The following is a 23,542-nucleotide window of genomic DNA, read 5'->3' as shown; positions in this document are numbered from 1 at the left end:
CTACATCAAATTTTGTTTTATTTTATTAAAAAAAAATTTAACAATTAAAAATCCCCCAGTTTTTGCATGTTTAATACGAGCTGCGTTTTGTACCACTTTGACAGTCCTTGAACGCACCTAATTTTGTCCCACGCTGCACAGTACTACTACTACTACTACTATACTGTATATTTACACTTTTTCTTTCACCTCATATTTGGTTCCAAATACTGATACTATGTGGGAATGCATAAAGGTAAGATTTGATTACCTTACTGAGTGCTAATATGCATATTTGTTCAGTACACAACCTCTGAAAAGCAAATTCCAGGCTTGTGCTGGTGGATGGTGGGTTCAAAAATATACAGTTAATACAGTTATACAGTTACCGCTGTATAAACGTCACATAAAAATACCGGCAGTGCTTCACGACCTTCCCCCTTCTCTCTGGCAAGTTGACGATGACAGAATGCATGACAATTCCAATCAAACCAAGATACACATAACTTTAGTCTCGTTGCCAGTTTTCAAAAATCTACAGCTAATTACATCAAAAAGTGTTTATATAAACGCAATGTAAAAATTAGTTGCGCCTCATTCAAAACTGCAGTTTTGGGGCTTTTCTCTGAAAGATGTCACAACATGCAATATTAACTCTAATCATTTCTTCTGATAATTTTATATTCAAGTAATTTTCAGTATCAGGCCACTATTCTATATCAGTTGAACACAAAAAGGGTAAGTTGATCCAAAATGTTTGTGTGTTTAAATGAATACAATAGTGTGGAAACAAAAAGTAAGGTGTATTATAATTATATTCTGACTCAATGCTATATTTTGGGGTTTCGGAGTATGTTTCCTTTTCTATGCAAGACTTTCTTCTGGCTTCAGAATGACAAAATCACTTGTTTTTTTATGTTTACTTAAGGATACAAGGCTGAGATCCACTGTGAGGTGGAGGCAGAGACAAAGAAGCATGAGAGGCTCCACATGGCCATGGCCACAGGTGTCCTTTGCGTGAAGTTGGACAAGGAGAGCAGCACCCAGTCACGCACCATTGATGATTGGCCTGTAGCATGGAGTGTCTGGAAAACCTGAACGCGGTAGCACAGCAAAGAGGTAATTTAAGGTCCACTGTCACATGTAAAGTGACATTTGTTCTTCTCGCGTTCTTTGTACCAACCTTGTAGACTACTGTAGCCATGAACTGCGGATACGGTTGCTGGTTGGACAGGAACTCGCCGATGACCTTGTTCATGACATCTTGAGGTGGAAAGAAGTCGTCGAGGAACTGTGGTAGTATCCTAGCCACTACCCGAGCTTCGCTGGGCAAACCCTTCCGGATCCTGCAGGCAGGACAACCAAGTGGTGAGGTGAAGTATTGCAAGCAAATGATTTGTCAGCAGGGGCTGTCATGCTGGTGATCCCCTGATATAGCAAATAGTACATTTTTAAATGTACGCTTAATCTATGTGATCAGTATCGGTATCTGCCAATTTCACTCATAGATGATTGGTATCGGCAGCATACAAACCTGATCAAAGCATCCCTATAACAAATACATAAAAAGGAAAGGGGTGTTTGTGTGTGGAGTTCACCTACCTGTCAAAGAGGACGGAGACCCTCTCCATGGCAACAATGATCGACTCGCTATCTGGGGCCTGAGGGTCTGTGTGTGTGGGGCGACTGGCGGGGCTAGCTTTCTCCTTCCCTGAGGAGAAACCAACATGACCCGCCGTGACGCCCACCACCTCCGCTACAGCAGAGCCAGAGTCAACCTGACCTTTAACCCCTGTGACTTCTGAACCCGACGCAAGCACCGCTGAGAGGACGACAGGGAGGGGAGCACCAGTTAAATCAGTTTGGCAAAGGTTAAGTGTCTGAGCAGGGACACGGATGCAGACTTTCAATGTCAATTTAGTTACTGTTCAAAGCAAGACATAATGTAGAATTTCTGGGAGCTGACTTCAAGTTCATGAGTATCCCAAGGCTGAAAGTGACTGCTGCTTCAAAGTTTGAGATATGCACTGAAATACTTCCTGAGTACGTTGCATCCTAAAATAGTCTGTCGAGTGTTGCATATCTTCTGGCCAACTTTTCAGGGTGTTATATGGCCGCTCATTACAAGGAGAACAAAATTAGTACGGGTTGAAGTAGGGGTTAAAGGTAGGCTACACCTAAAAGGTATCTTAACGATAAATTACATGCAGGAAGCAAGCAGGTGTTAAGAGTAGCCGATGCATCCAAAGTTTTGCTGCACTACAAAGCTACCATGCATGCCAATAATTAGTCTATCAGCCAATAACAGTGGGAGGTGGATAACAGGTAAATGAATCTGTGCAAATTCAAACAAAATTCAAAAGAAACATGTCGATGGGATGGAAAGCTCAAGAACAACTTACATGCAACAGGACACTTTTTTAAGCAAAAGTTTAGTTTAAGCATGAAGGTAGGCTTTAGATCTTAGAATCTAATGCTGCCTGCCTACTGTCATGCAAAACTTAATGGAGGCACATATGACTTCACAGTGGACGGTCAAGGGGAGTTGGCCAACATGAAGCATACAACAGTGCATTCAGTAGAAAATCTGTTTTGCACATTGATCACTTTGAGCCATGCTTACCGGTGTACATGCAGGTGAGCATGAGGCCTAGGGCGGCCATAGCTCTGTGTGGTGATGGCATGTTCACTCTGTCCACACTCAGCTTGACCAGCGCCTCTCCATCCATACGAGACAGCTGCTCAGAGAGCAAGAGGCGCTCCAGACCCCGGAGCACACAGTGATAAATCACTGAAGGGGTTGAGTCCTCGCTGGCTGATACCATCACACTGCACACCTGAAACACACACACACGTGGCAAAGACGAGGCGGTGTTATCACATTTTCCCACTCTGGAAGCCGTTTTAATAAAAAACACAATTTCAGAGCACCCAGAAGTCGTGGATGAAAGACTAAAACGATAAAATTCTTCGATCAGAAAATGTTTCCGTGTGGACAGGCCCTGAGAACAGTGGTTCCCAAACGTTTCACAGTTCCGTACCCCTTCAGAAATTTGACCTTAAGCCATGTACACCCTACTCCTGCTGTTCACATGAGGCATTCAAGCGCACTGCGTAACCGAGTTTTAGCCTGTGTTTTGTTACGCCAATTTTACATTTTTTATCCACGTACCCCCATGACAATTTGCAGAGCTGACTTTGGGAACCTAGGATTTAGAGAAACAATAACAGCACCAACTGTGAGACTAGGATAACAAAAACCCTCATTAGTAGGATCCATTGCTATTACTACTAATGTAGTAATAGTGTAGCAACTTTGGAAGCAGGAGTGTTTATTATTTGGCATCAAATGTCACAACTCAGGAAGTCACTAGATTTGTTGTTTATTATGCAGTGGATCCCCGCACCTTTGAGATTCAGTGGCCCTGCAAAACTTGTGAATTTTTGGTGAAAAATGTTAGCATTTTTCCTCTTTGAAAATAGTCCAGAAAATAGTTTTTTTGCACAGAAAACATCTCATTCACCGTAAGTTTGCAATAACTTATAAGTAAGTCATAATACAGATACAATGTGCAGCATATACTGTATGTACCACTGTTAGAAAAGCCCACATGTTTTACATGTCTTTATGCTTTCTTCCCCCGCCAAGCATTGAGATTTCGCCCTTCGGCAGCCCCTGAACACACCATAGTCGTGTGCTATAACTGGCTACACTGTGACTCCGATTTCATCTGAACATCGATCATCCGACTATCATTCTTTAATGGGCACTACCTAGACGTTTCATAAGTATATGAGGTATATTTAGGGCTTAAACCTGGATTATGTCATGAGTAAACAACGGCAATTAAAGACAGCAGGGGAGGGTTCTGGAGCTGAATCGAGTCTAACAATTACAAGTCACTTTTATTGCAGATGTTGAGCCAAAATCGGGGAATTTCAACATCATTTTTATGGCCATTTTAGTTTTTTTGCCATTTGTAAACATAACCTCCCCCCTTCTCTCTGGCAAGTTGACGATGACGTAGTCCATGACAATTCCAATCAAACCAAGATACACATAACTTTAGTCTCGTTGCCAGTGGGGATCTACTGTATTCTATTAAGATAGCCTTTTTTCCCCATTTCCACACATCTTACATGTTTGCAGGGTTACCTGTATAACTCCAGCCATGAACTCAGCTCCTACATCAAGAGGGTAGTTCTCCATCATGTAGAAGGCCACAGCACACATCACTAGGACATGTTGTTGGTTATGCAGGTTTACACAGCTATAGAATACAAGGGGGAAAGAAGCATTTTGTTATAATGCCGTCTTGGCCATGGTCATTTATTTACATGACACCAAGTGACTCTCCAAAGATCTGTTATTTATAATGATTCATTAAAGAATAAGTGTCCACACTAACTGAGCAATAGCCCTCAGGTTGGACAGCAGGTACTCTGAGATGGTTGGAATGAGCTGCTTGGCTGTATCATCTAGCAGGTCACACTCCAACACATACAGCACCCCATGAAGAGCACCCATGCGACTGGGCAGGTGTGTGCTGCGCAGGGTTGTCTCCAACAAGCGACAAACTGGTTCTGCAATAATTTTGTCCTGAGAGAAAACATAAAAACTTTACTATCCTGCAAAGTCTTTATAAAACAAAATGACACATGGTACAAGTCTACTATCTTCAATCCAGACACAAGAATACTCACCATGCCCAACACAGCAGCAGCCTTGCAGATAGCAGGCACCAGGTACTGATTGAGGATCTCATCCTCTGGTGGGTGGAGCTTTTGGAGCTCCATTAGGGTGGAGAACATCATGTCAAACTGGTTCCTCTCTGTGAATAAGTCTGACACCGCCAGCAGCTGCCAAGAATAGTAAGATAAGAGTAGATGCTAGTAGTCAGCAGTCTGGTAGAATAAACCACCTGTAAATTAATCTGGTTCTATTAACGTCAGCGTGTGCAGTTGCTCACCGATCGGACCACTTCACTGACAAGTATGGTTGGAGTCTTCCTGTTACTGGGAGAGCCTGGAATAAGCCACTGACTGTAGAGTTCCAGAAGAAACTGGGAACACGAGTGAATGTCCACCCCTGCACGATGTTTTCTGAAACCATAAGTAGGAGGGGGTCAGATGGGTGCAATTTAAACACATAAAGCAGGGAAAATTTCTGCGTCTAAATTATTCACATACCGGGAGTTAATTGGTGATAAAGGGGGGGAGACTGGCGCAGGCATATCTACTTCATCTTCCTCATCTTCACCCCATTCTTCCTCCCTCAGTGGAGTGATGTTATTTCCTAACCACACTGAATGGATGGACACCTGAAAAGTAGTGAAGAGCACAAAAAACCAATGAAAGTCTAGCAAATCAAACAAACAAACTTTCATAACCATCCACATAGCTTCTACCTGTCCCAATTTATAGTCCATGTTTCCCATCTCCCGTTCCGTGTTGATCTGAAGCAGCAACTTTTCATGACTTATCAATGTTCCTGCTGAAAGGGAATTGCATTTATTAATTAAAGCAAATATTAAATACAAACAGTTATGCAACGATGCTGGCTACCTGCTGATGCTGCTGACAGAGAGGGTACGGGGTCCCAGGCATGGTAAGGGTGGTGTGTGTGAATGTTGTCTCTCTTAGAGACAAGAGCTTGTATTTCCCTCTCCACCTCACCCCTGATAACTGCCAGTTTCCTTCCAAACCTGGGCACAAACTCAAAAATCAAATCGAAGCACACTCACGTGTGGCTACAGTGGAAAGACAAAAATGCAAATCTACCGCGTCTCCAGGGCTTTGAGGCTCTTGTTACGAGGCTGCTGTTCCAGACAGCTGACTGCAGGGTTGCCAGCAGTGGGCAGAGTCATTGCACTCAGCACCAGGCTGGTGATGGCCTGCACTGCTAACACATTCAACTGGGTACGCTCTAAATCCTCCTTCAATGTGAAGCAGACATATAGTAGTGTTTTGTCATTTCAACTAGAAATTCTGCAGGCATAAAAAAACTGTATGCACATTTGTACTCGTACAGGTGGTCGGTTAGACATAAGGATGACTCGTTCTGAAATGCATGATAAAATAACCACCTCCTGCTGCGTCTCTTCCTCTTGGTCCATTGTGATTGGTTGTGTGACCAGAACCCCCAGCAGAGTGGCCCAAGTCTCCTCAAACTGAGTCCTGTTGCTCCAACCTGAGACAGTTAAAACATGTTTTCATTATTTAAAAAAAAGAACAAGAGGTATACTTTTGTTGTAAATACCACTTGTGCGTTTTTCTATACCAAGTGTGTTAATGCGATACAGGAACTCTCTGAAGACATCCTTTTCCTGCAGGAAGTCCACAGGGATCTCAGGCAATGTTGTACCAAACTCCCCTCCTGGCTGTGGGGACCAGCCCAGTTTCCAAACCTACAGTTTTGATTTCAAATAAGTGTATTTGCCTAACACACTTGCTTTTCCCCTCAAACACAGAAACACACTAACCAGAGGAGGAACTCGAGTGAAGCTGTTGACCAGAGGCAGTCGGGCAATACTGATCACAATGTTGCGTAAGGTCGGAGTTAGAAAAGCAGGGATTGCACTATTTCGTTGATGTCCCAAAGAAAGTATGCTGTGCAGCCCTTCCACCAGGTCTGCCATGATCTCACATGCTTGCCACTCGCAATCGTCTGCAACCAAAAGATAAAAGTCACATGTTCATCAACCTTGCACAAGGTATGCTCAGAAGCAAATCCATAGTTTCAAATGCTCCCGTCAAGTAAGTGAAAGCTCACAGTTAGCATGTGGTGAATCCACTTCATCTCCTTCAGCATCCCTGGCTAACCTTTTCTTCTTCTCTGGGGGCAGAAGCTGGTCTCCAGGGCTCACAGCCACTTAAATGCCAGATCAAAGAAAGCTTTTTTTAAAGCAGGATATAAGCGCAACAAGTTAACAGTAATCAACACATACAGTCCCCACTGGTCTCCTTACCAGCAACCATAATGAGACGTAGGCAGTAGATGAGCGAACATGTGCGTGTGGTGTACTCTGGGGTGGACAGTTTGTTCCAGATGCAAGGCTGCTGCAGGGCTAAGCACAGACAGGCCAAAGCCCACTGCAGGTCCACACTCAGGGGGAGCTGATCCTGGAGCAGACGCCACGCTATCACCTGGGCAACAATAACCCCCCCGCCAAAAAAAAGACAAATGTGGACAGTGGACACCAAAATGGGTACATTTTTACAGAAGACATTTTGGGCCATGACAAACCTACAATGTGTTTTGTATTTGAAATCATAAGCAATATTCTCAATGCTGACTATAAATGGAAAAAAAACTTGATACCAATATGGTATTTTACCTCAGCGGCAGTGCAGGTGAAAGCAGTGATGAGGTCCTCCTTGTCAGAGAGAATGTGTAATGAGGGTGGGAGCTGGTTTACACTTAGGAGGTACTGGGACAGTGCTCTGCTGAGGGCTAAAACCCTGGGGTAGAAACTTGGCTCATCTGAAAGACAGCAAGACATGGAAAACTGAAGCAGGAAAGGAAGACTACAGTTATACAACAGCCCTGGGAAAAAAAAAAAAGAATAGCTCACTTGAGTCACTCAAGTTTCAAAATGTCCCTCCAGAAACAATTTAATCCACAACTCACAGTATATGATTCCACATGCTCTTACCATACACATCACCCAGCTGGGTCCAGTAAGACTGTGGCTGGGAAGGTGGCAAGAAGGACTGGTGCGGTGAAGGAAGTAACTGTGTAACCCCAGCAAGCTGCTCTAAGGTCACCTGCAATGCAGTCTCTAACAAGAGCGACCCCTGTCCACGTGTTAATCGCTGTACTCCCATGCTCAGGCATGGACACAGTAGACTTAAGTTGAATGTCTGTCATTACAGAGAGAACATTTTGTTACTGTATATGCAAAAAGAAAAAAAAAAAACACGTCAAGTTCATTAGCATGCACACTTACCTCACATCGCATGATGCTGAAAACATCAGCGGGAGGGAGCTTGGTTAAGAGTTCCGTTGTCTCCAACAGAGAGACATCTCCACGAAGACAACACTGACACTTCACCAGTGTCACATACCACTCCTAGAAGAAATTGTTGTAAATGTTATTTCTAAAATGATTTTAAGGAGGAAGAAGAAAAAAAAAAAAAAAAAAAAAAAAAAAAAGACCAATTCAGATTCCTCACCTTATCCGCAATGACCAGTTCAGGAGCAGGGGGTGGATCCCCATCTAAGGGGTGTGAACTCACAGGAGGGACTGGGCTACTGGTTTCAGCAACATTGGCTCGGAACCTGTCCAGCAGGGAGTAGAACCTCTGATGCCTGCAATGAAAAAAAATGATGGTATTGAGGTGTTTTTTCCAGATCTGCAGAAATGACTCATAAATTCTTCTCATTTTAAATGTTCAATAAACTTTTGTATGTATAATGTTTTAATTAGGGATGCTACGATCCGCCACCATTCAGTATCGGACAATCTCTGTGAAAACGCATTTATCGGCATATGTCGATAAATGCCTTTCCACACTGATCAGAAAACCTGATCACATCCATGCAGCCTGTTGAGAGCGTTCCCTGCCCACTTTCCTTCACACTGCAAAGGCGTGCCAAACCCAAAACAAACATGGCTTCCCTGCTGTATGTGAGAGTGATACAGTATATGTATTTTGCACCCTGCAAAACATTCCATGAAAAATATCTCGCCGGGGTGGCACGTTAAAAAGCTTTAATTTAAAGCGGCATTTGAAGAACAAACACTTGACGGGGTATGGTGAGTTTTCGAGGATCACAATGTGTTATCACTCAAATGGCAGCTGGACAACACTTGCCAGTATGTGCGAAATAGTCATAAGTCTGAAGCAAATAACCCAAAAAATAATTTAATTCATCGGACCAGATGACCAGCCTCTCTCAGGTAGACAGCAGGTTTGCCAGCTGCTCTCTCACTTGGAGCCCCACTGCGTGATACCCAGAAGGACTTCCAGGTATCATGCAGCTAGAGCTCCATCAGACAATGTACTCTCACATCCAAAGTCTCCTTAAAAGAAGGTGTCCCATCCTCTGCAAGTTTCACCAGTGATACATGTTCTCTTGCAAAAGTAAGTAAAATATGTTTTTGTCTAAATGAAGATGATTTTATGGTTCCTTTTTCATATCACATAGCAAAGCAGGGTTGTAACCAGGATATTCTGGGCCCAATGAAAAAAATGTTTTTTTTAATAATTACCTATTTTTTCCACCCCGGTACGCCTGTCCAATAGCACTCATCATAAATAAATTTAAAAATGTACACTTAATCGGTATTTGCCAATGTCAGTCATGGATGATTGGTACTGAATCAGCAGCATAAAACCCAGATCGGAGCATCTCAAGTTTTAATGCTTGGCTCAAAAAGACAGTAATGCCAGGGAGAATTACCTCTGAGCCAGGCCACTGCTTTGAAGGTATTCCTGGATTCTGTCCAGTTCTTCCACAGGCAGCTGGGCTATACTGTTCTGGAAGGTAGAGTTGTTAAAAAGAGTACTGTAAACTACAACAAAGTAGTTAACTTGAGTTTGATGTTTTACTTCTTAAATTAGAAAACATTTAAAGACCTGTAATGTCTCAGCCAACAGCATCTCTACCCTACGACACGCCAGCGTGTCCACCATACGGGCCAGAACCCTGAAGGGTGTACTTAGCATCTTGTCCACATACAGCATCAGCAGGGAGCCAGACTGACTGAGGTGGATGCCTTCTAAACACTGCAGAGTCTTCTTCAACATTGTAGGCTACACAGATAGAAGATATGGGGAAGAGTGTAAGAGGATAAGTAAAGCAAGATGGGGGCTGGAAAATATTACATCACTGACTATACCAATATTTTAACATGAGCAGAACACGACTATTGCATCACATGTGCAATAAGAGTGGGAAGCCTGAACACATGAGGAAATTAAGCCCAGATAAAAGCACTTACAGTGGTCAGGTTGTCACAGCGCGACTGAATGGCTTGGATAAAGAGGCCGCTGGCAGCTGAATTTCGGTGCACAGCACTGATGAAATCCTGCACGGGTGGCTCATGAGAAAGGCTGATGAGATCACTCACATGGTTGACTATCAGCCAGGTGAGATGTTCTGAGTCATGCAGATTCTGACACTTAAAAAAAAAAATACAGATAATATACAGCAAAGATTTAGCACTGATACAATATCAGTCACATAGTATGTTAATATTCTGTTGTAGTCTCACACTCTTACCACATAATCACAGAAGAGGATGAGAGCGCCCCTGTGGACAATCTCTCTGTTCACCATGGATAACTGGGACAAAGGCTTGTCCTCACCTTCTCCTGAAGAGTGAGGGATAAGCAGTTTTGTGCATGATAGGCTGTGTCTCCTGTTGAAAAAAAGAAAGGGAAGAATTGACAGCAAATTCACAGTGAAAAGATATGTACGTAGCTGAAATAACCACATGAAGGCCTTGTCCCCATAGTCACAATAGTGAAAGTACACTTTCATCAAAAAATGACCAAAATAAAAAAAAAAAAAAAAACACTTAATAATTTATCAACACCTATTGATTTTTTGTGTATAACCTCACATACGCCAATTGTTTGTCCTTACTTCGGTGTCTGGTGAACCTCAGCCCACCAGGAATAGTTTGTGTAGTTGATGAGGAGTAGGACCTGGCACCAGAGCAGCACCAGGGAGGGGTGGGTGGTGATCAGGCCCTGCACCATGCAGTTTAGGGTCTCCAAATGGTAGTAAAGACCGGCCTCAGAGTCACTCTGGCCATTAGCACTCTCACCCACCAAGAGGCGGCTGGCTGCAGCTGTGATTCTACGAAACATTCCTGGATAGAAAAACACATGGGTAAAAACTGCTTCATATTATAACACTGTTAGTCATATCAAACTTTGATAAATGCTCACCACTTTTAAAGATGTGTATTAGACACATGAGCAATGTGCCCAACTGCTGGCAATAGAAAGTGTGTTGCTTCTCTGTAATGTCCACTTTAACTTGTCTGGAGGAAATTTCATCCAGCAACACTCCAACCATTTGGAGCAAGAATCTAAAAAGGCGAGGACAACAACAACAAAAATAAATTTATGTGACAACTTTTCAACAGGACTAAAAATTAGGCATGCATAAACTTTTGATCAATCAGTCAGTTAACACACTAACCTGGCAAATGTTTCCTCAGGCAAGGCTTTTTGTGCATGCCCATTAGATTCTTGAATAGTAAATGAATCAGAAGTGGGTGGGCCATTTGGGGAGGGGCTTTGCTGATGGAGGCGGTGGACTGTGTTGCAGGAAAGGAGATGTGGGGAGAGGGCGAGCTCGTGGACTCGCGATAACACAATGTCCTCAGTTGACTGAGAGACTAGTACCCTGAGCACTGCCAAGATACCAGACACCCACAGTTGGACTGTAGTCACAGACGCCTGGAGGAATGGATTATAGTTCAACTTGAAAAAACAATTTTTAGATAAATCACTAAAATTGTGCTCAAAAGTTCGAGCAGTGATTTCTCACCATAGTAGACGGGGTGATGAACATACTCTTGAGCAACATATCCACAGGCCGTAGAGAGGAGGGTGCCACAGTCTCAAAAAGAGTGTTTAAAACTCCCAAAGCCTCAGGGGAATCCAAATGCATCTGTTGGGATACACAACACATAAAATGTAAAAAGTTAAGATTTAACATTTTGCCAATTTCATTGCATTATGGAGGTCTCCATGGCAATGTACAAGTATAATGATAAGACCCTACAGGCAGTTTTACAACCCAATTCATTGCGCTCACTAATTGTACAATGTATGGAACCATCGCACAAGGAAACAACACCTTTCCAGGCCCTGTCAGCCGGACCGAGCCTTACTCTGTGTGAAGTCCCTGGTGGCAACACACACTCAGTGCTGTAACCATATGGAGACTGACACATAACAGCCAAGACAAAACCACTGTCATACCGACAAAGTACAAACTTGCTGAATGGAGATGAGGATTAAAACACATTAACCGAGCAAAGTAAGTAATGTCCACTCGAATAATGCATGTTACCTGCTGCTTGGCAATCATGGGAAGAATCACATCTGCAATCTGTCTGGACAATCTCTTCCACTTATCCTCATTTTCTTTGTGACACTGCTGTAGAACAAGGATGAACATCTCCAAAACCTACAGCACAAATAAAAAGAAATGTAGGCACAAAAGAAGGCCTGGTCCTGATGATTTGACAATCATTTTTACAGTGTACCTGGTGGTACTGAACAAGTCTGAGCAGCATCGAGACCACCACTTCTTTCTGCGTATCCAGCTCTTTGCCTGCATCTGCCTTGTTTGAGCCCCTCAAGACAAACAGGTCATGTACTATTGGCTGCAAGGCAGGAATTGCTACAGAAAAAAAATTAGAACTGGTGTTACAAGTATGTTTTCACTTTTTTTTTTTTGTGTTTCTATCTTCGATGCTCGCTTCACCGTGTGTAACTGCTTTCCTTCCGCTGGCCATGATGCCATCACACAGCTGGATGATTTTGGGGATGCTGATTATCTGCTTGGAATGGTAACGTTCATAAGACAATAGTACGAGGAAGAAAAATATGTTTGGTATGATGGCCTCTGAATCTCTGAAAGAAAACAAACCCAAAATGTTTCTGTAAAACAGCCCTGCTATACGACGAGTGGAAGCTTTTTCTACAAATCTAACAAATGTGTACTGTAAATAGTCGGTCTATAGGGAACTTACCTAAACTGTCCCACTTCAATATATTCAAACTGTTTCAGGACAAACCCTATGAAAACCTGCAATAAAATGAATTGAAATGTTAAAGAAAAAAAACAACTGGGGACAAATGCAGATCATGTTCTTCAGAGTATCTATTCAACCTGATCAGAGTCTAGCAGGCAGTAGTTAACTCGAAGCTGCACAAGCTGGGCTAGAAGGTCCAGAACTTGTCTCTGCAGAGCCACAGAGGTGCTCGTGGTGTATTGCTTCAAAGCTTTAATCACAAGTGGTTCAAAAAGACGGATGTGGTTGTGGATGGCATTCTGTGTAAACATAGGAACGCTTTAGCTCTCTCAAGCAATCATCTGTCATCAGTTATCCCTGGGGACATAAGAAATACGTGTACCTTGTCTCCTCTTTGGCGTGTTGCATTTGCAATGTTAGACCTCAGCTGGTTAGATGCCTTCTGCATCACATCAAACCATCTGGAAATGGATAAAGAAGTACCAAATACTGTGACATATTCAAATGCATTTTTGATGGTACAATTAAGAAAAATCTTTTCATACATCTGGTCTGTGCATTTAGACCCACCCAGAGGTGTCCTGCTCCTGTTCAGCCTGCACCATGTTACGGAGACTGGCGTCAGCCAGAGCCTGTGTGAAGTGTGTGTATGGTGCCATGAAGCAGTAGTGGTACAGGCCTGGTCTCAGGCTGGACGAGCCAAGACGAAGTACCTTGCCCTGGGCACGGCTGGGTCCACTCAGGACACCCTCATACTGGGATGCCAAGTTTGTGCCAAAAAGGGTCTTCAACAACTGAAAGAAACAATTTTACCACTAATGTATTTTTCAAACTCATCCTTATACAAGTAATCACTCTCGCAGAATACGTTTATTTAAATTGTAGAATGTATGGAACCATCGCACAGGGGAGCCAACGCCTTTACAGGCCCTGTCGGCAGGATCCAGCCTTACTCTGTGTGGAGTCCCTGGTGGCAACACACTGCTCAGTGCTGTAACCATGTGGAGACTGCCACACACAATCCGAGTCATATCTATTCAAAGTACTAACCTGCTGAACACAAACGGTAGCCATGGTAGGTTCTCGGGAGAAGCAGGACTTGAGATAGCCCAAAATTTCCTCTACACACTACATAGGGAGAAAAATTGTAATTTTTAAAATGGAGTGTAATGAAGGGCCTTGCTTTGGAGAACAGGTCAGCGCACCCCTACATCAGGGGTGTCCAAAGGGCGGCCCGGCGGCCATTTGTGGCCGACGGCTGCGATTTCATCGGCCTGCACAACAATCTAAAAATGTAATTTAACAAGGAAACTTAATAAAAAAACAACAGTAGCAAAAATGGGAAAATCAATCAAAAGTCAAAATATTAAGAGAAGAGTTGTAATCTAGCAAGAAAAAAAAGCCATAATTTCACAAGAATAAATTAATAGTACGAGGAAAAAGTTTTATTCTCAAAAACAATGAATAAAGTTGTAATTTTTGGAAACTTAGGTTGGGGGAAAATTTATAAAAGGGGATAAAGCCAAAATATTAAGAGAAGAAAATATACAAGAAGAAAGTTGAACTATTTGGAAAATTAAATTAAATTAAAAAGACACTAGAAATGAAAAAAAAGCTGTAACTTTACGGGAATAAAGTCAAAATATTAAGAAAAAAAGCCATAATTGAATTAAGAACAAAAGTTGCAATTTTACAAGCGTAAGCCCATATTATTATGGAAAAAAATGCATTTCACCTACATTACACAGGTGAAATGCAGCTTTTTCTTGAGCTACATATACTGTAGCTTCTTAGCATATCACTATGTGTTGGTTTACAAAATATCAAAGTGGTCCTTGCGTCCTGTCATTTTTCAGTATGTGGCCCTCGCTGGAAAAAGTTTGGACACCCCTGATCTACATTATTGTCCAATAGAGATGAAAGCAGAAATACTTACTTTGCTGATGTCATGAAGTGTGGCCAGCTCAAGCAGCTGAGACAGTACGTCCAAGGCAGCACGCAAGAAAACTCCAAACTTCTCCTGGCTACTGTGAAGGTCCAGCGTCACCTAGCAACAAACCGAAAAATATGTTTCTTGTATTTCAGAAAGTATCTTCTTAAATAAAAATATTTTTAAATCACCTTATAGTTGGCATGAGTTGCTTTCAGAACATCATAAAGCTTGAGGTAGGGTGGCAGGTGGTAGAAGCTGCCAATGGTGTTAGACTTGTTTACGGCCGTTCCACTCGTACTATCAACAGCTCTGCCTGCTCCCAAAAAGCACAAAAACATAAGATATTTACAAACCACAAAGAGGTGTGATGAGTTCATGGGTTTGTGTATTATGTACCTGTGTTGACCTCATTGCTTTTTTTTGGGCTCAACGGCACAGCATTGGGATCAGAAGGCTCCTTCTCTTTGCCCTTCCTGCGGATAGGACTGAGGGAGGGAGCGTTGCTCAGGGAGGGCAGTGTGGCCTGCAGAAAGACGTATTATGAATCACACATTCACTTTATTCCTATAAAATACTATACTATATTTTAAATATACTGTATATACTGGCAGAATCAAACCTTAACTGCTGGTCCTGGTGGAGTGTCATCCAGCACATGGGCACAGATGTTGAGGACCTTCAGCAGGTGGGAAAACAGCTGGTCCACCATTACTACCAGGGAGCGCTCTGATAACGCTGCCCAGGGTTCCTCCATCTTATTTGGTCCTCCACCACTGCCACCGTTTCCTTCTTCCTCTCCACCCCAGGGGTTGCGCATGCATTTAGGAGCCACTGCTTAAAAGATGATGGTGAAAACATTTAAAAATGAAAAATAGTTGTCAAATAGAAGTATACTGGCAATTTACTGGTTTTGAACCATTTTTTACCTCTCAAAGCGACATCAATTATTAGATAATCATTTTTATGTATTGCTCACCAGTGAGCAGGTTTCCAACTAGTAACAAGGCATCCTGGTGTGCAGAAAGATCCAGTGGAAACCAGGCAGATGACAGTAGGGAGAGTACCATATTGGTCACTCCCACTGTTAGAGTCCTTCGTTCTACATCAGGTGCAGAGGAGTTGGAGGCTGAGGACGATGGAGCACTGCTGGACTGAGGAAGACTGAATAAAAGGGGCAAAAATGAAAATCAAACCTATACATATAGGGTACAGGGAAATAAAACACATGCATCTGTGTGCACAAACCTGAGGGCCCTGCCTCGGCTACGGTTGAGATTGGCTCGAGATGAAAGGCTACTAATAGAGTTAATATAGCCGCAGTGCCAGCCTGTGCTCCACGTGCACACTGGGAAATGTAAAGCCAGGAGACAGAGCGCTTCACAGCAGCCAAACTTTTAAAGAGATGATATGAAATTATATTTTAATTCAGTTTTGACAGTAATTGCAAGAAAAGGGTGCAAGAGGTGCAACAAAATATTTGAGTGTAAGTGCACATGTGAGAGCTCACAGTCAGAGCTCTGGAGGTAGAGGACGTGAACACATGGGAGATAGCAGTGATGACTCGAGACAAGTTGTTTTCCAGTGTGACGTCAGACACGGTGTTGGACAGGTTAAAGCCCCGATAAGTCCTGGCACACAGAAATAAGATGTTGTAATAAGCCTAAATTAACATACAAAAGCTATACAGATGTCGTTTCTCTGACATTGTGCAATGTCCAATACTTAGCTAGAGCCAGGGGACATCAACATTTATTATCAAATTAAACGTTTTGATGAGCCATGCTTTGAATTTGTATTTTTGCAAAATCTCCACCTTGAGGGATTAGTGTTACTACGATTACCTTGTGATAGCGCTGACTGTGAATTGGGAGGGGGGCTGCGCCTCATGCATCAGCAGCTGGAGGTAAACTGAACTCTGATCTCGGGCAATAGCGACAACAGGGTCCATTTGACCCTGGTCACAGTCAAAGAACAATCTGGAAACCAGTCTGTTGGAGTAAGAAAAGGAGGGCAAGCAAATGACTACTAGTGTCCATTAGAGACTGCAAGACAAACAGAAAAACAAAAATCACGACAAAATAGTCCACACATTTGAAACATTTATTTTTTTTAGGTTAAATCTGCATTTCTGCATTCAAATTCATAGCTAGTATGGGTGTCATGAGAAAGCCAACTCACAAGCAGAGAGTTTATGTCCCCGAGAACGAGATGAGACTTCAACATAAAATTTTAAAGAAAAGTACATGAAAAAATAGGACTGGATAAGCTTTTTTAAATTTTTATTTAACAGAGTCACAAAACTATGGGTTTTTATTTATTTTATTTCTGCAATGATCCACGTTACACAGATTGCCCCTGCGCCACACTTTGGACACCTAAGCGTGTTTTGCCAGGTCTGCTCTCTTGGTGCTGTTGGTCAAGAGGTGAGTTGCATTGTGGAGAATTTTTTTTTACAGCTTTCAGATGTGCACTGCACAGTGGAGCTGACTCGCACTCGCTTGTTTGGCGGATACTTCAACTAACATCTGTTGATCGCCTTTATTAATTAATGAAAAAAATGCATGATGCAAAAAACACTTAAATGCCCACCCTTACTTGCTAAATATAGCAACCATGTCCCTATATTGTCAGCACGGATCTCTGTACGACGTGTGAAGTGTGTTATGATCGGCGGTACTTGAAAGTTGGCGCTCAGCCATATGCAGTGCGCCCCAGTAGAACCGCTCGGTGATTAAGGGTGCAGACAAGTCCGAACATCAACGTGGATTGATCTGACGAATTTTAAGTAAAACTGATCAAATGTAGAATTAATACAGCTTCTTCTTAGACATCAAGTAGCAAGCAGCTGTTCAACTCCGATGGAAAAAAACAGCCACACGTCACTCGCTGACACTGTGAACACAGACGTAGGTTGGATTGCAAGGTGTACCTAAAGCACTTAATGTGCGCTTCCAATAATGCCTTGTGCACCGTCACTTCCATATTACTGTATTATCATTCATAGTTGTGTAGTATAGTCAGCTGTCATAGTAGGCGTAATTCACGGTCTGATTGGCTTCTGGCTGCCATGTTCTCACGATACAGCTTTTCTCCAAACGAGAAATCTCACCACGTTTTAGTCTTGCAAGGTCCGTGTGACGAGATCTCGTGACAGCCCTAATAGCCAGTTTAAAAAGCCCAAATATAAATCTAGATAATTTTGTGAAAGGACAACTGTAACTGCAGTTACAAAAAATGAATACCTGCTAGCAGCAGAAGCTGCCACATGTCGGACTCTTGGATCATCATCTCCCAACAGGCAAATTACTACATCATATAGAACCCTGTCCTGCAGCCGAAGACGCTATAACAAAAATAGATATGGACAAATTGATGGACCAGTTACACTGTAAATATCTATAAAAAATGCATAGTATTAATGATCAATCTAAAATGGGCAAAGGATGTCTAAAAATTAAGAAAATACCCCAGTGTAGTGGTGTTCGCCTTTGTGTAAAGTCTCAGTCTTCCTCTCCAGGAAATTAACTAACCTGGGAAACAGAAAACAAAATTGACTTCAGATTTACTTCTTCAATATTAAAAGTATAAGCAACATTCTTTCAGTAAAGCCAGAAAAAATAAAATGTATTTTAAAAAATCTTACCGAAAGTCCATCTCAGCCAGGGTCTCCAACAGTTCAGTGCGAACAAGCCAATAGGAAGAGTCTTTGAGAGCCAACAAGTCGATCATCAACTGCAGGCCCAGCTCACTTAGTGTACTGCTGCATATAGTCATTATGCAGTGCTGAAACACACAAATGCCACTTACAAAAAAAGCATACCACTACACACAAACACACACTTACCCTAACTGCAGAGCAAGCCATCTTGCAGGTAACTGAAGATTCATCTTTTAGGGTTTTTCGCAGCAAAGGCACCAAGTGCATCAAGGACAGAGGGTTAGCTGAAAAGGATTATAATAGTGATGATTCATTCTAAAATAACTGCTAGCTGCACTTCTATTTCTTCATCTAGAAATGACTTTCAAAACACAGACCTGTTGCACTCTGCACACTGGCCAGCCAGGTGTGAATGTTGTAACGTGTTTTAGTGAGTGCAGCCTGAATAATGGCTGCACAGAGGATGGCTGTGGCCCCTCTGATCTGTGGGTCCCCATGGTCAATGAGATCCAGCACATCGCTGACATACTGCTGCTCTGAAGGACAATATGAAACATAGGAGGGTCAAAGGCAGAGGACATGAACTGCAGAACACTCCATAGAAAATAAAAGGTAAGTAAATTGATCAATAAATGGATAAAGCAATACATAGATAAATAAAATCCAATTGATGAGAGCAAAAAGCAGCACACATTGACAAGCCAAAAATATTTTACTTGCAACAAATACTTAAACAAAATTGGAATATTTCAAACACGTTTGACAATTACAACAGCTCACTGAGCTCTTCTGGCAAAAGGGCTATATGCGCAGCAATGCTACACAGCCCCTGTAACTCATAACTTCACAGAAGGTTAGATACTTCTGGCACCAGAGAGTCGAAAGCTGGGAGTTTAAGAAACAAACACAGGTGTTTTTACTGTTCGCCTGGTTGCACCTCTCCTCAGGATTGTGTTGGGAGAAACCCCGAGAAAACCCACGCACACACGGTGAGAACATGCAAACTCCACACGGAGATGCCCAAACGGAGATTCGAACCCTGATCTTCCCAATCTCCTGACTGTGTGGCCTAAGTGAAACTAAACAGAATTTAAAGAAAACATGGTAATATACAAATATGGTTTCTTAAATAATATAATATATATAAAAACAACAATAATGATAGGCAGGTATTTCTTATTTGTAAGATGCAATATAGTGCTACACTCACGACAAGTGATGGAACCATGATTGCTTGTACTAAAAGTGAACAAGGGAAGGTACGTTCCATTTATCACTTCCACTCCTCCCCCATCTACTTTCCTTCGGCTCTGCAAGTGGCCTCCGCATTACATCGGCAATGACGTCATACCAAGTGCCTAGAGGAAGTCAACGAGGGCAACTCAAACTGCTATCGGAATGCAGCCCTAACAGTTAACCTTTGATTTGAATGATTTGGTGACATAAATAAATGTAGCATCTGAAAAAGTTCTTACAGTTTTTGTTTTGTTTTTACCTTCAACTGGAACGCCATCCAGCGGCTCCAGGTAGAGGGAATTAAAGAAGGCTTCAGGAAGCAGTGCCCCAGCTGCGCCAATACAACTGACTGCCAGAGCCTTTACACTCACTCGTACCTCCTTGTCAGGGATCAGACCTGTTGATACACCAACTGAAGTCATTATCTGATAAATTATGTGTAACGAGGAAAAACTCTTTCCGTTTTTTCACAGATTATTTACCCTTGCGATCGTCAACCTTGCCAGCAAGTGCATTTTTACTTCTTTTTTTTCATACATAGGATAAAATAACATAACTGGATTTCAGTTTATGTAGGAAATGTCCCTCGCTTCAACTGGACCGTTTGGACTTCTGATAGTTTCAGCTCACGTGGGAAATCGCTGCCGTTTACCTAGATCATACTGACCATTCTTTTGTCCTGTCAACAGGAAGGAGGCAGCAAGAAGACGCACACAGTGCACAAGTGGCTCTGCTCCCTGGTCTGTATAGTGTCCAATTGGCCCCTTTATACTTGATGGCTGAAGAAGAACAACAAAAAGTAACACATATTTTCACTATCATTTGCATTGTGAAATACTGACTTGTGATCATTTACCTTGATGTCAGGTTCGGGGTCAGCAGGTTCTTCCTTTGGTATGAAGCGATCCACGCTGCTGTCTGAACCCTGCCGGTTGTGACCTCGGACGTCAAAGAGATGAGGTTTGCTCAGAGCTGCACACAAACAAGTGACATAGTCACTGAACAACTTTCCACTGCAAATGCGGCCGTGCATTTTTATGTGTGTAAACAAACATACTGTACCTAGTGCTGACTGCAGGAAGGTTTCTGAAGGTTCATCTCTGGAAAAAGGTGCTGTGCCTTCATCTTCCTCATCCTGTAGAGTTCCAATTTGCATCCCAGAGTACTGGCTCTCACTGCCATCCAGCACCTTTACACATTGGAAGTATAGGTTTAATGTTGTATTCAGTTTGACTTGAGAAACAATAGCTCCTCCAGTATAAACAATTCTGAATCTGTTACCCCAATGAGGTAGCACTACACTTTATCTACGTTTACGAAAACGGGAAATTGGTTGATAGAGCATCTGCATAAGGTCCACCTGCAAGTGTAGTTCATTCTTTTTACATGAACACGAAAATATTGAACTTTCCATGTAAAACAGGCATATAACTCAGTCGCAAATCAAATGTTCCAAAAAGTGATTCATGCTTTGGCTCAGCACAACAAAAAGTCATCTTCAGGGAGAAAAGCACAGCCTTGAGACCTCTGTTCAACTGTGGCTACCACAACGCTCCAAAAAAAGGCAACCTGTTTGCCTGTTTGATGGCCACAACAATGGAAATGGAAACATTTGGGATATTTACATTAACTAATTGATGTGCAATGCTTAATTACAAAAAATGTAGGGTATGTTCAGTAGATTTGTCCTCTGCTTGAACAAAAGCCTGTCGGCGCCTCTTGGCGATTTAGGGGAACACAAAAGTGAAGGGTAAAGGATAGTCATCATGCTGGAAAGCAAACTCAAGATTAGGCCACATCATGTTGGGCAGGTGGTGTTGCTTTTCTGACAAAGGCTTTCATGGCTTGAAAAGCATGTTATTGTTGGAATATAAAGAAAATCAACAATAACAAGTGAATCGGAGAGAATAAAAAGAAAAAAGCAGGTTGGTAAAAGTCGATGGACAAGCAAACGCCTCCCACTCGCCATAAAATGTCCAATGGGCTGACCTTGTCACTAGTGCTAGAGGAGGAGGTGGCACAGAAGGAAGAAGAGGAGGAAAAAGAGAAAGACGAAGATGATGATGAAGCAATGCAGATAGAAGAGTCGCTGACTGTAGCATCGGGACCCTCGGTGGAAGTTGGAGAGGGCGAAGATGGCACTGTCACGTGTGGCAATGGCGTGCGCAACTGGGACAGTAAGGAAAAGAAAAAAGAAGAGGGGGCAAAACCATATAGGTAAAATAGTTAGAATGGACAAAGATGCTCTGAAATCAAGTGCAATGTGGCAGTGGCAGTCGTGGATACTTCAACAGCATAAACAAAATTATTTGATATAATGGTTTACACTCAATTAACTGACAGACAAAGAGCTGAATCGAATGACCACACCAGTGGCCTTGTGTAATTCACGTTGTGAGCAACCTATTGACAGAAGACAGGTTAGCTTGCAAAAAGCCATTTGTCTCAAACACAAAGCCAATAACAAACAACAAATAAAATGCAATTACTTCAACAGAGGGAGTCTGTCAGTCATTATCTGAAGAAACATCACACACATGCACAATTAGACTGACCAGTTCTGCTACATCTGAGGGAGTGACAGCCGAGTCAGGTCCTTCTGTGGTAGTCTGGGAGGATTCACTGGGTGGGAGGGAGCTGTCATTGGTGCCTAGCTGTGACCCGCCTTCTATTAGTGGCCCTCCTTCTGGAGTAGCGTTCTCTGGTGTCGTATAGTCAGCTGTCTCTGGAGTAACATTTGTCCCACCACTAGAGCTCTGACTCAGCATTTCCTCCTCATTGTCGTTGGGTGACTCAGGAGTATCTGAGGCAGACGTCCCGCCTCCACCCCCACCCTGGTCTGACGAGGCACTCAGGTCCACAGAGTCACCGGGCTGCAGGGTATGCTGAGAGGAGCGGGGCTGTTCTGTGATGATGTCCACTTGGGCTGCAGAGGAGCCATCTGCTCCAACAACAGATGCTGGAGTAAATAAATACATACAGTACAAATTATGTGCTAATGTTATGGCACATGTGCGTAGCCAAAGTCAGTTACTGTACATTAAAAGAGATAGTTCGGATTTTTTGACATTAAGTTGTATGACATCCCCACCTGCATTGTAGTCCAATAACAGCGACTTACCCCCCACTTGGTCTCCTAAATCCACTTCTGGTCAGATTTCTATGATGAAGAACGTAGCTCCGCTTAGTTGCTGGGGACAATTAAGTCAAGAGTTTGGCTTCTAAAAACAATATGCGTTCAAAAGATTAAAACATCTGCATCACAAAAATGCCTTCTCAAAAAAATATGACCTCGCAAAACGCCTGGCATTATGTATTTCTCTTCCGTCGCGTATTCCTGTGCACTGCCGCCTGTGTGTTCATGTGAATGTGACGAAGACACCCGCATCTTCTTCCGCTGTGGAACACATACGTAAACAAGATGGCCGCGGCGCTCCGTCGCATAAGTAGATGCAAGCGTCTTCGTCACATACACATGAACGCACAGGCGACAGTGCGCAGGAATACTCGGCGGGAGACAAATATATAACGCCAGGCGTTTTGTGAGGTCTGATTTTTTGGAGAAGGAATTTTTGTGATGCAAATGTGTTAATCTTTTGAACGCATATTGTTTTGAGAAGCCAAAGTCCCAGCAACTAAGTGGAACTACATTCTTCATCACGGAAATCTGAGCAAAACTGGACTAAGGAGACCAAGTGGGGGGGTAAGTCCTTGTTATTGGACTACAATGCTGATGGGGATGTCATACCACTTCATGTCAAAAAATCCAAACTATCCATCGAGGCTGACCGCACCTGTGAAAGTTCCAGTGGTGACTTCAGACTTGTCAGCATCATCTTCCAAACCATCTTCCTCCCCAGAAAGCATTTTACCTGGAAAGAACAGCTTTAAGGTCAGCAAGATAGATTTGATGGCTACTGAAAATAACTTTAAACTTTATGTGTTAAACTTTTGTCCTCATTCTATTCTGTATATGCAATACAATAATCCCTCATTTATAGGCCTGGGCCA

The 23,542-nt window shown here is 42.7% G+C and overlaps 1 protein-coding gene and 2 non-coding genes across 12 annotated transcripts in view; all 3 read right to left on the bottom strand.

Moving 5' to 3' along the window:
• Nucleotides 1-23,542, bottom strand: part of htt (huntingtin) — a 35,727-nt gene that overhangs the window by 2,758 nt on the left and 9,427 nt on the right. For 2 of the 10 annotated variants that reach the window (XM_054779505.1, XM_054779509.1), the window contains 56 exons: nucleotides 23,326-23,403; nucleotides 22,087-22,490; nucleotides 20,594-20,720; nucleotides 20,388-20,503; nucleotides 20,199-20,310; nucleotides 19,791-19,928; nucleotides 18,673-18,831; nucleotides 18,482-18,579; nucleotides 18,281-18,420; nucleotides 18,104-18,167; nucleotides 17,880-17,980; nucleotides 16,479-16,625; nucleotides 16,145-16,265; nucleotides 15,883-16,028; nucleotides 15,614-15,798; nucleotides 15,257-15,471; nucleotides 15,034-15,160; nucleotides 14,826-14,950; nucleotides 14,641-14,751; nucleotides 13,755-13,832; nucleotides 13,275-13,498; nucleotides 13,087-13,165; nucleotides 12,842-13,003; nucleotides 12,702-12,757; nucleotides 12,434-12,582; nucleotides 12,213-12,349; nucleotides 12,017-12,133; nucleotides 11,489-11,611; nucleotides 11,138-11,397; nucleotides 10,882-11,024; nucleotides 10,574-10,802; nucleotides 10,208-10,346; nucleotides 9,927-10,106; nucleotides 9,562-9,738; nucleotides 9,386-9,462; nucleotides 8,155-8,290; nucleotides 7,929-8,051; nucleotides 7,635-7,842; nucleotides 7,317-7,462; nucleotides 6,948-7,125; nucleotides 6,752-6,850; nucleotides 6,462-6,646; nucleotides 6,260-6,386; nucleotides 6,066-6,169; nucleotides 5,761-5,915; nucleotides 5,545-5,684; nucleotides 5,388-5,473; nucleotides 5,170-5,300; nucleotides 4,950-5,082; nucleotides 4,684-4,839; nucleotides 4,389-4,579; nucleotides 4,136-4,250; nucleotides 2,603-2,816; nucleotides 1,582-1,801; nucleotides 1,163-1,325; nucleotides 913-1,073 (listed from right to left, as the gene is read on the bottom strand). In XM_054779505.1, coding sequence (XP_054635480.1) covers nucleotides 913-1,073; nucleotides 1,163-1,325; nucleotides 1,582-1,801; nucleotides 2,603-2,816; nucleotides 4,136-4,250; nucleotides 4,389-4,579; nucleotides 4,684-4,839; nucleotides 4,950-5,082; nucleotides 5,170-5,300; nucleotides 5,388-5,473; nucleotides 5,545-5,684; nucleotides 5,761-5,915; nucleotides 6,066-6,169; nucleotides 6,260-6,386; nucleotides 6,462-6,646; nucleotides 6,752-6,850; nucleotides 6,948-7,125; nucleotides 7,317-7,462; nucleotides 7,635-7,842; nucleotides 7,929-8,051; nucleotides 8,155-8,290; nucleotides 9,386-9,462; nucleotides 9,562-9,738; nucleotides 9,927-10,106; nucleotides 10,208-10,346; nucleotides 10,574-10,802; nucleotides 10,882-11,024; nucleotides 11,138-11,397; nucleotides 11,489-11,611; nucleotides 12,017-12,133; nucleotides 12,213-12,349; nucleotides 12,434-12,582; nucleotides 12,702-12,757; nucleotides 12,842-13,003; nucleotides 13,087-13,165; nucleotides 13,275-13,498; nucleotides 13,755-13,832; nucleotides 14,641-14,751; nucleotides 14,826-14,950; nucleotides 15,034-15,160; nucleotides 15,257-15,471; nucleotides 15,614-15,798; nucleotides 15,883-16,028; nucleotides 16,145-16,265; nucleotides 16,479-16,625; nucleotides 17,880-17,980; nucleotides 18,104-18,167; nucleotides 18,281-18,420; nucleotides 18,482-18,579; nucleotides 18,673-18,831; nucleotides 19,791-19,928; nucleotides 20,199-20,310; nucleotides 20,388-20,503; nucleotides 20,594-20,720; nucleotides 22,087-22,490; nucleotides 23,326-23,403 — 8,215 coding nt within the window. The remainder of the gene's footprint in view (nucleotides 1-912; nucleotides 1,074-1,162; nucleotides 1,326-1,581; nucleotides 1,802-2,602; nucleotides 2,817-4,135; nucleotides 4,251-4,388; nucleotides 4,580-4,683; nucleotides 4,840-4,949; nucleotides 5,083-5,169; nucleotides 5,301-5,387; nucleotides 5,474-5,544; nucleotides 5,685-5,760; nucleotides 5,916-6,065; nucleotides 6,170-6,259; nucleotides 6,387-6,461; nucleotides 6,647-6,751; nucleotides 6,851-6,947; nucleotides 7,126-7,316; nucleotides 7,463-7,634; nucleotides 7,843-7,928; nucleotides 8,052-8,154; nucleotides 8,291-9,385; nucleotides 9,463-9,561; nucleotides 9,739-9,926; nucleotides 10,107-10,207; nucleotides 10,347-10,573; nucleotides 10,803-10,881; nucleotides 11,025-11,137; nucleotides 11,398-11,488; nucleotides 11,612-12,016; nucleotides 12,134-12,212; nucleotides 12,350-12,433; nucleotides 12,583-12,701; nucleotides 12,758-12,841; nucleotides 13,004-13,086; nucleotides 13,166-13,274; nucleotides 13,499-13,754; nucleotides 13,833-14,640; nucleotides 14,752-14,825; nucleotides 14,951-15,033; nucleotides 15,161-15,256; nucleotides 15,472-15,613; nucleotides 15,799-15,882; nucleotides 16,029-16,144; nucleotides 16,266-16,478; nucleotides 16,626-17,879; nucleotides 17,981-18,103; nucleotides 18,168-18,280; nucleotides 18,421-18,481; nucleotides 18,580-18,672; nucleotides 18,832-19,790; nucleotides 19,929-20,198; nucleotides 20,311-20,387; nucleotides 20,504-20,593; nucleotides 20,721-22,086; nucleotides 22,491-23,325; nucleotides 23,404-23,542) is intronic. The other 8 variants (XM_054779506.1, XM_054779511.1, XM_054779508.1 and 5 more) reach the window with 6 other exon arrangements.
• Nucleotides 11,768-11,895, bottom strand: LOC129184075 (small Cajal body-specific RNA 14). Its single transcript, XR_008571466.1, has one exon. It is a non-coding gene; the product is annotated as a small Cajal body-specific RNA 14 (non-coding RNA).
• Nucleotides 13,590-13,719, bottom strand: LOC129184074 (small Cajal body-specific RNA 14). Its single transcript, XR_008571465.1, has one exon. It is a non-coding gene; the product is annotated as a small Cajal body-specific RNA 14 (non-coding RNA).

This window comes from Dunckerocampus dactyliophorus, chromosome 6, assembly GCF_027744805.1.
Source record: "Dunckerocampus dactyliophorus isolate RoL2022-P2 chromosome 6, RoL_Ddac_1.1, whole genome shotgun sequence".
Lineage (NCBI taxonomy): Eukaryota > Metazoa > Chordata > Actinopteri > Syngnathiformes > Syngnathidae > Dunckerocampus > Dunckerocampus dactyliophorus.
Note: the sequence above shows the minus strand (reverse complement) of the source record. Positions and strands in the feature narration are given on the sequence as shown.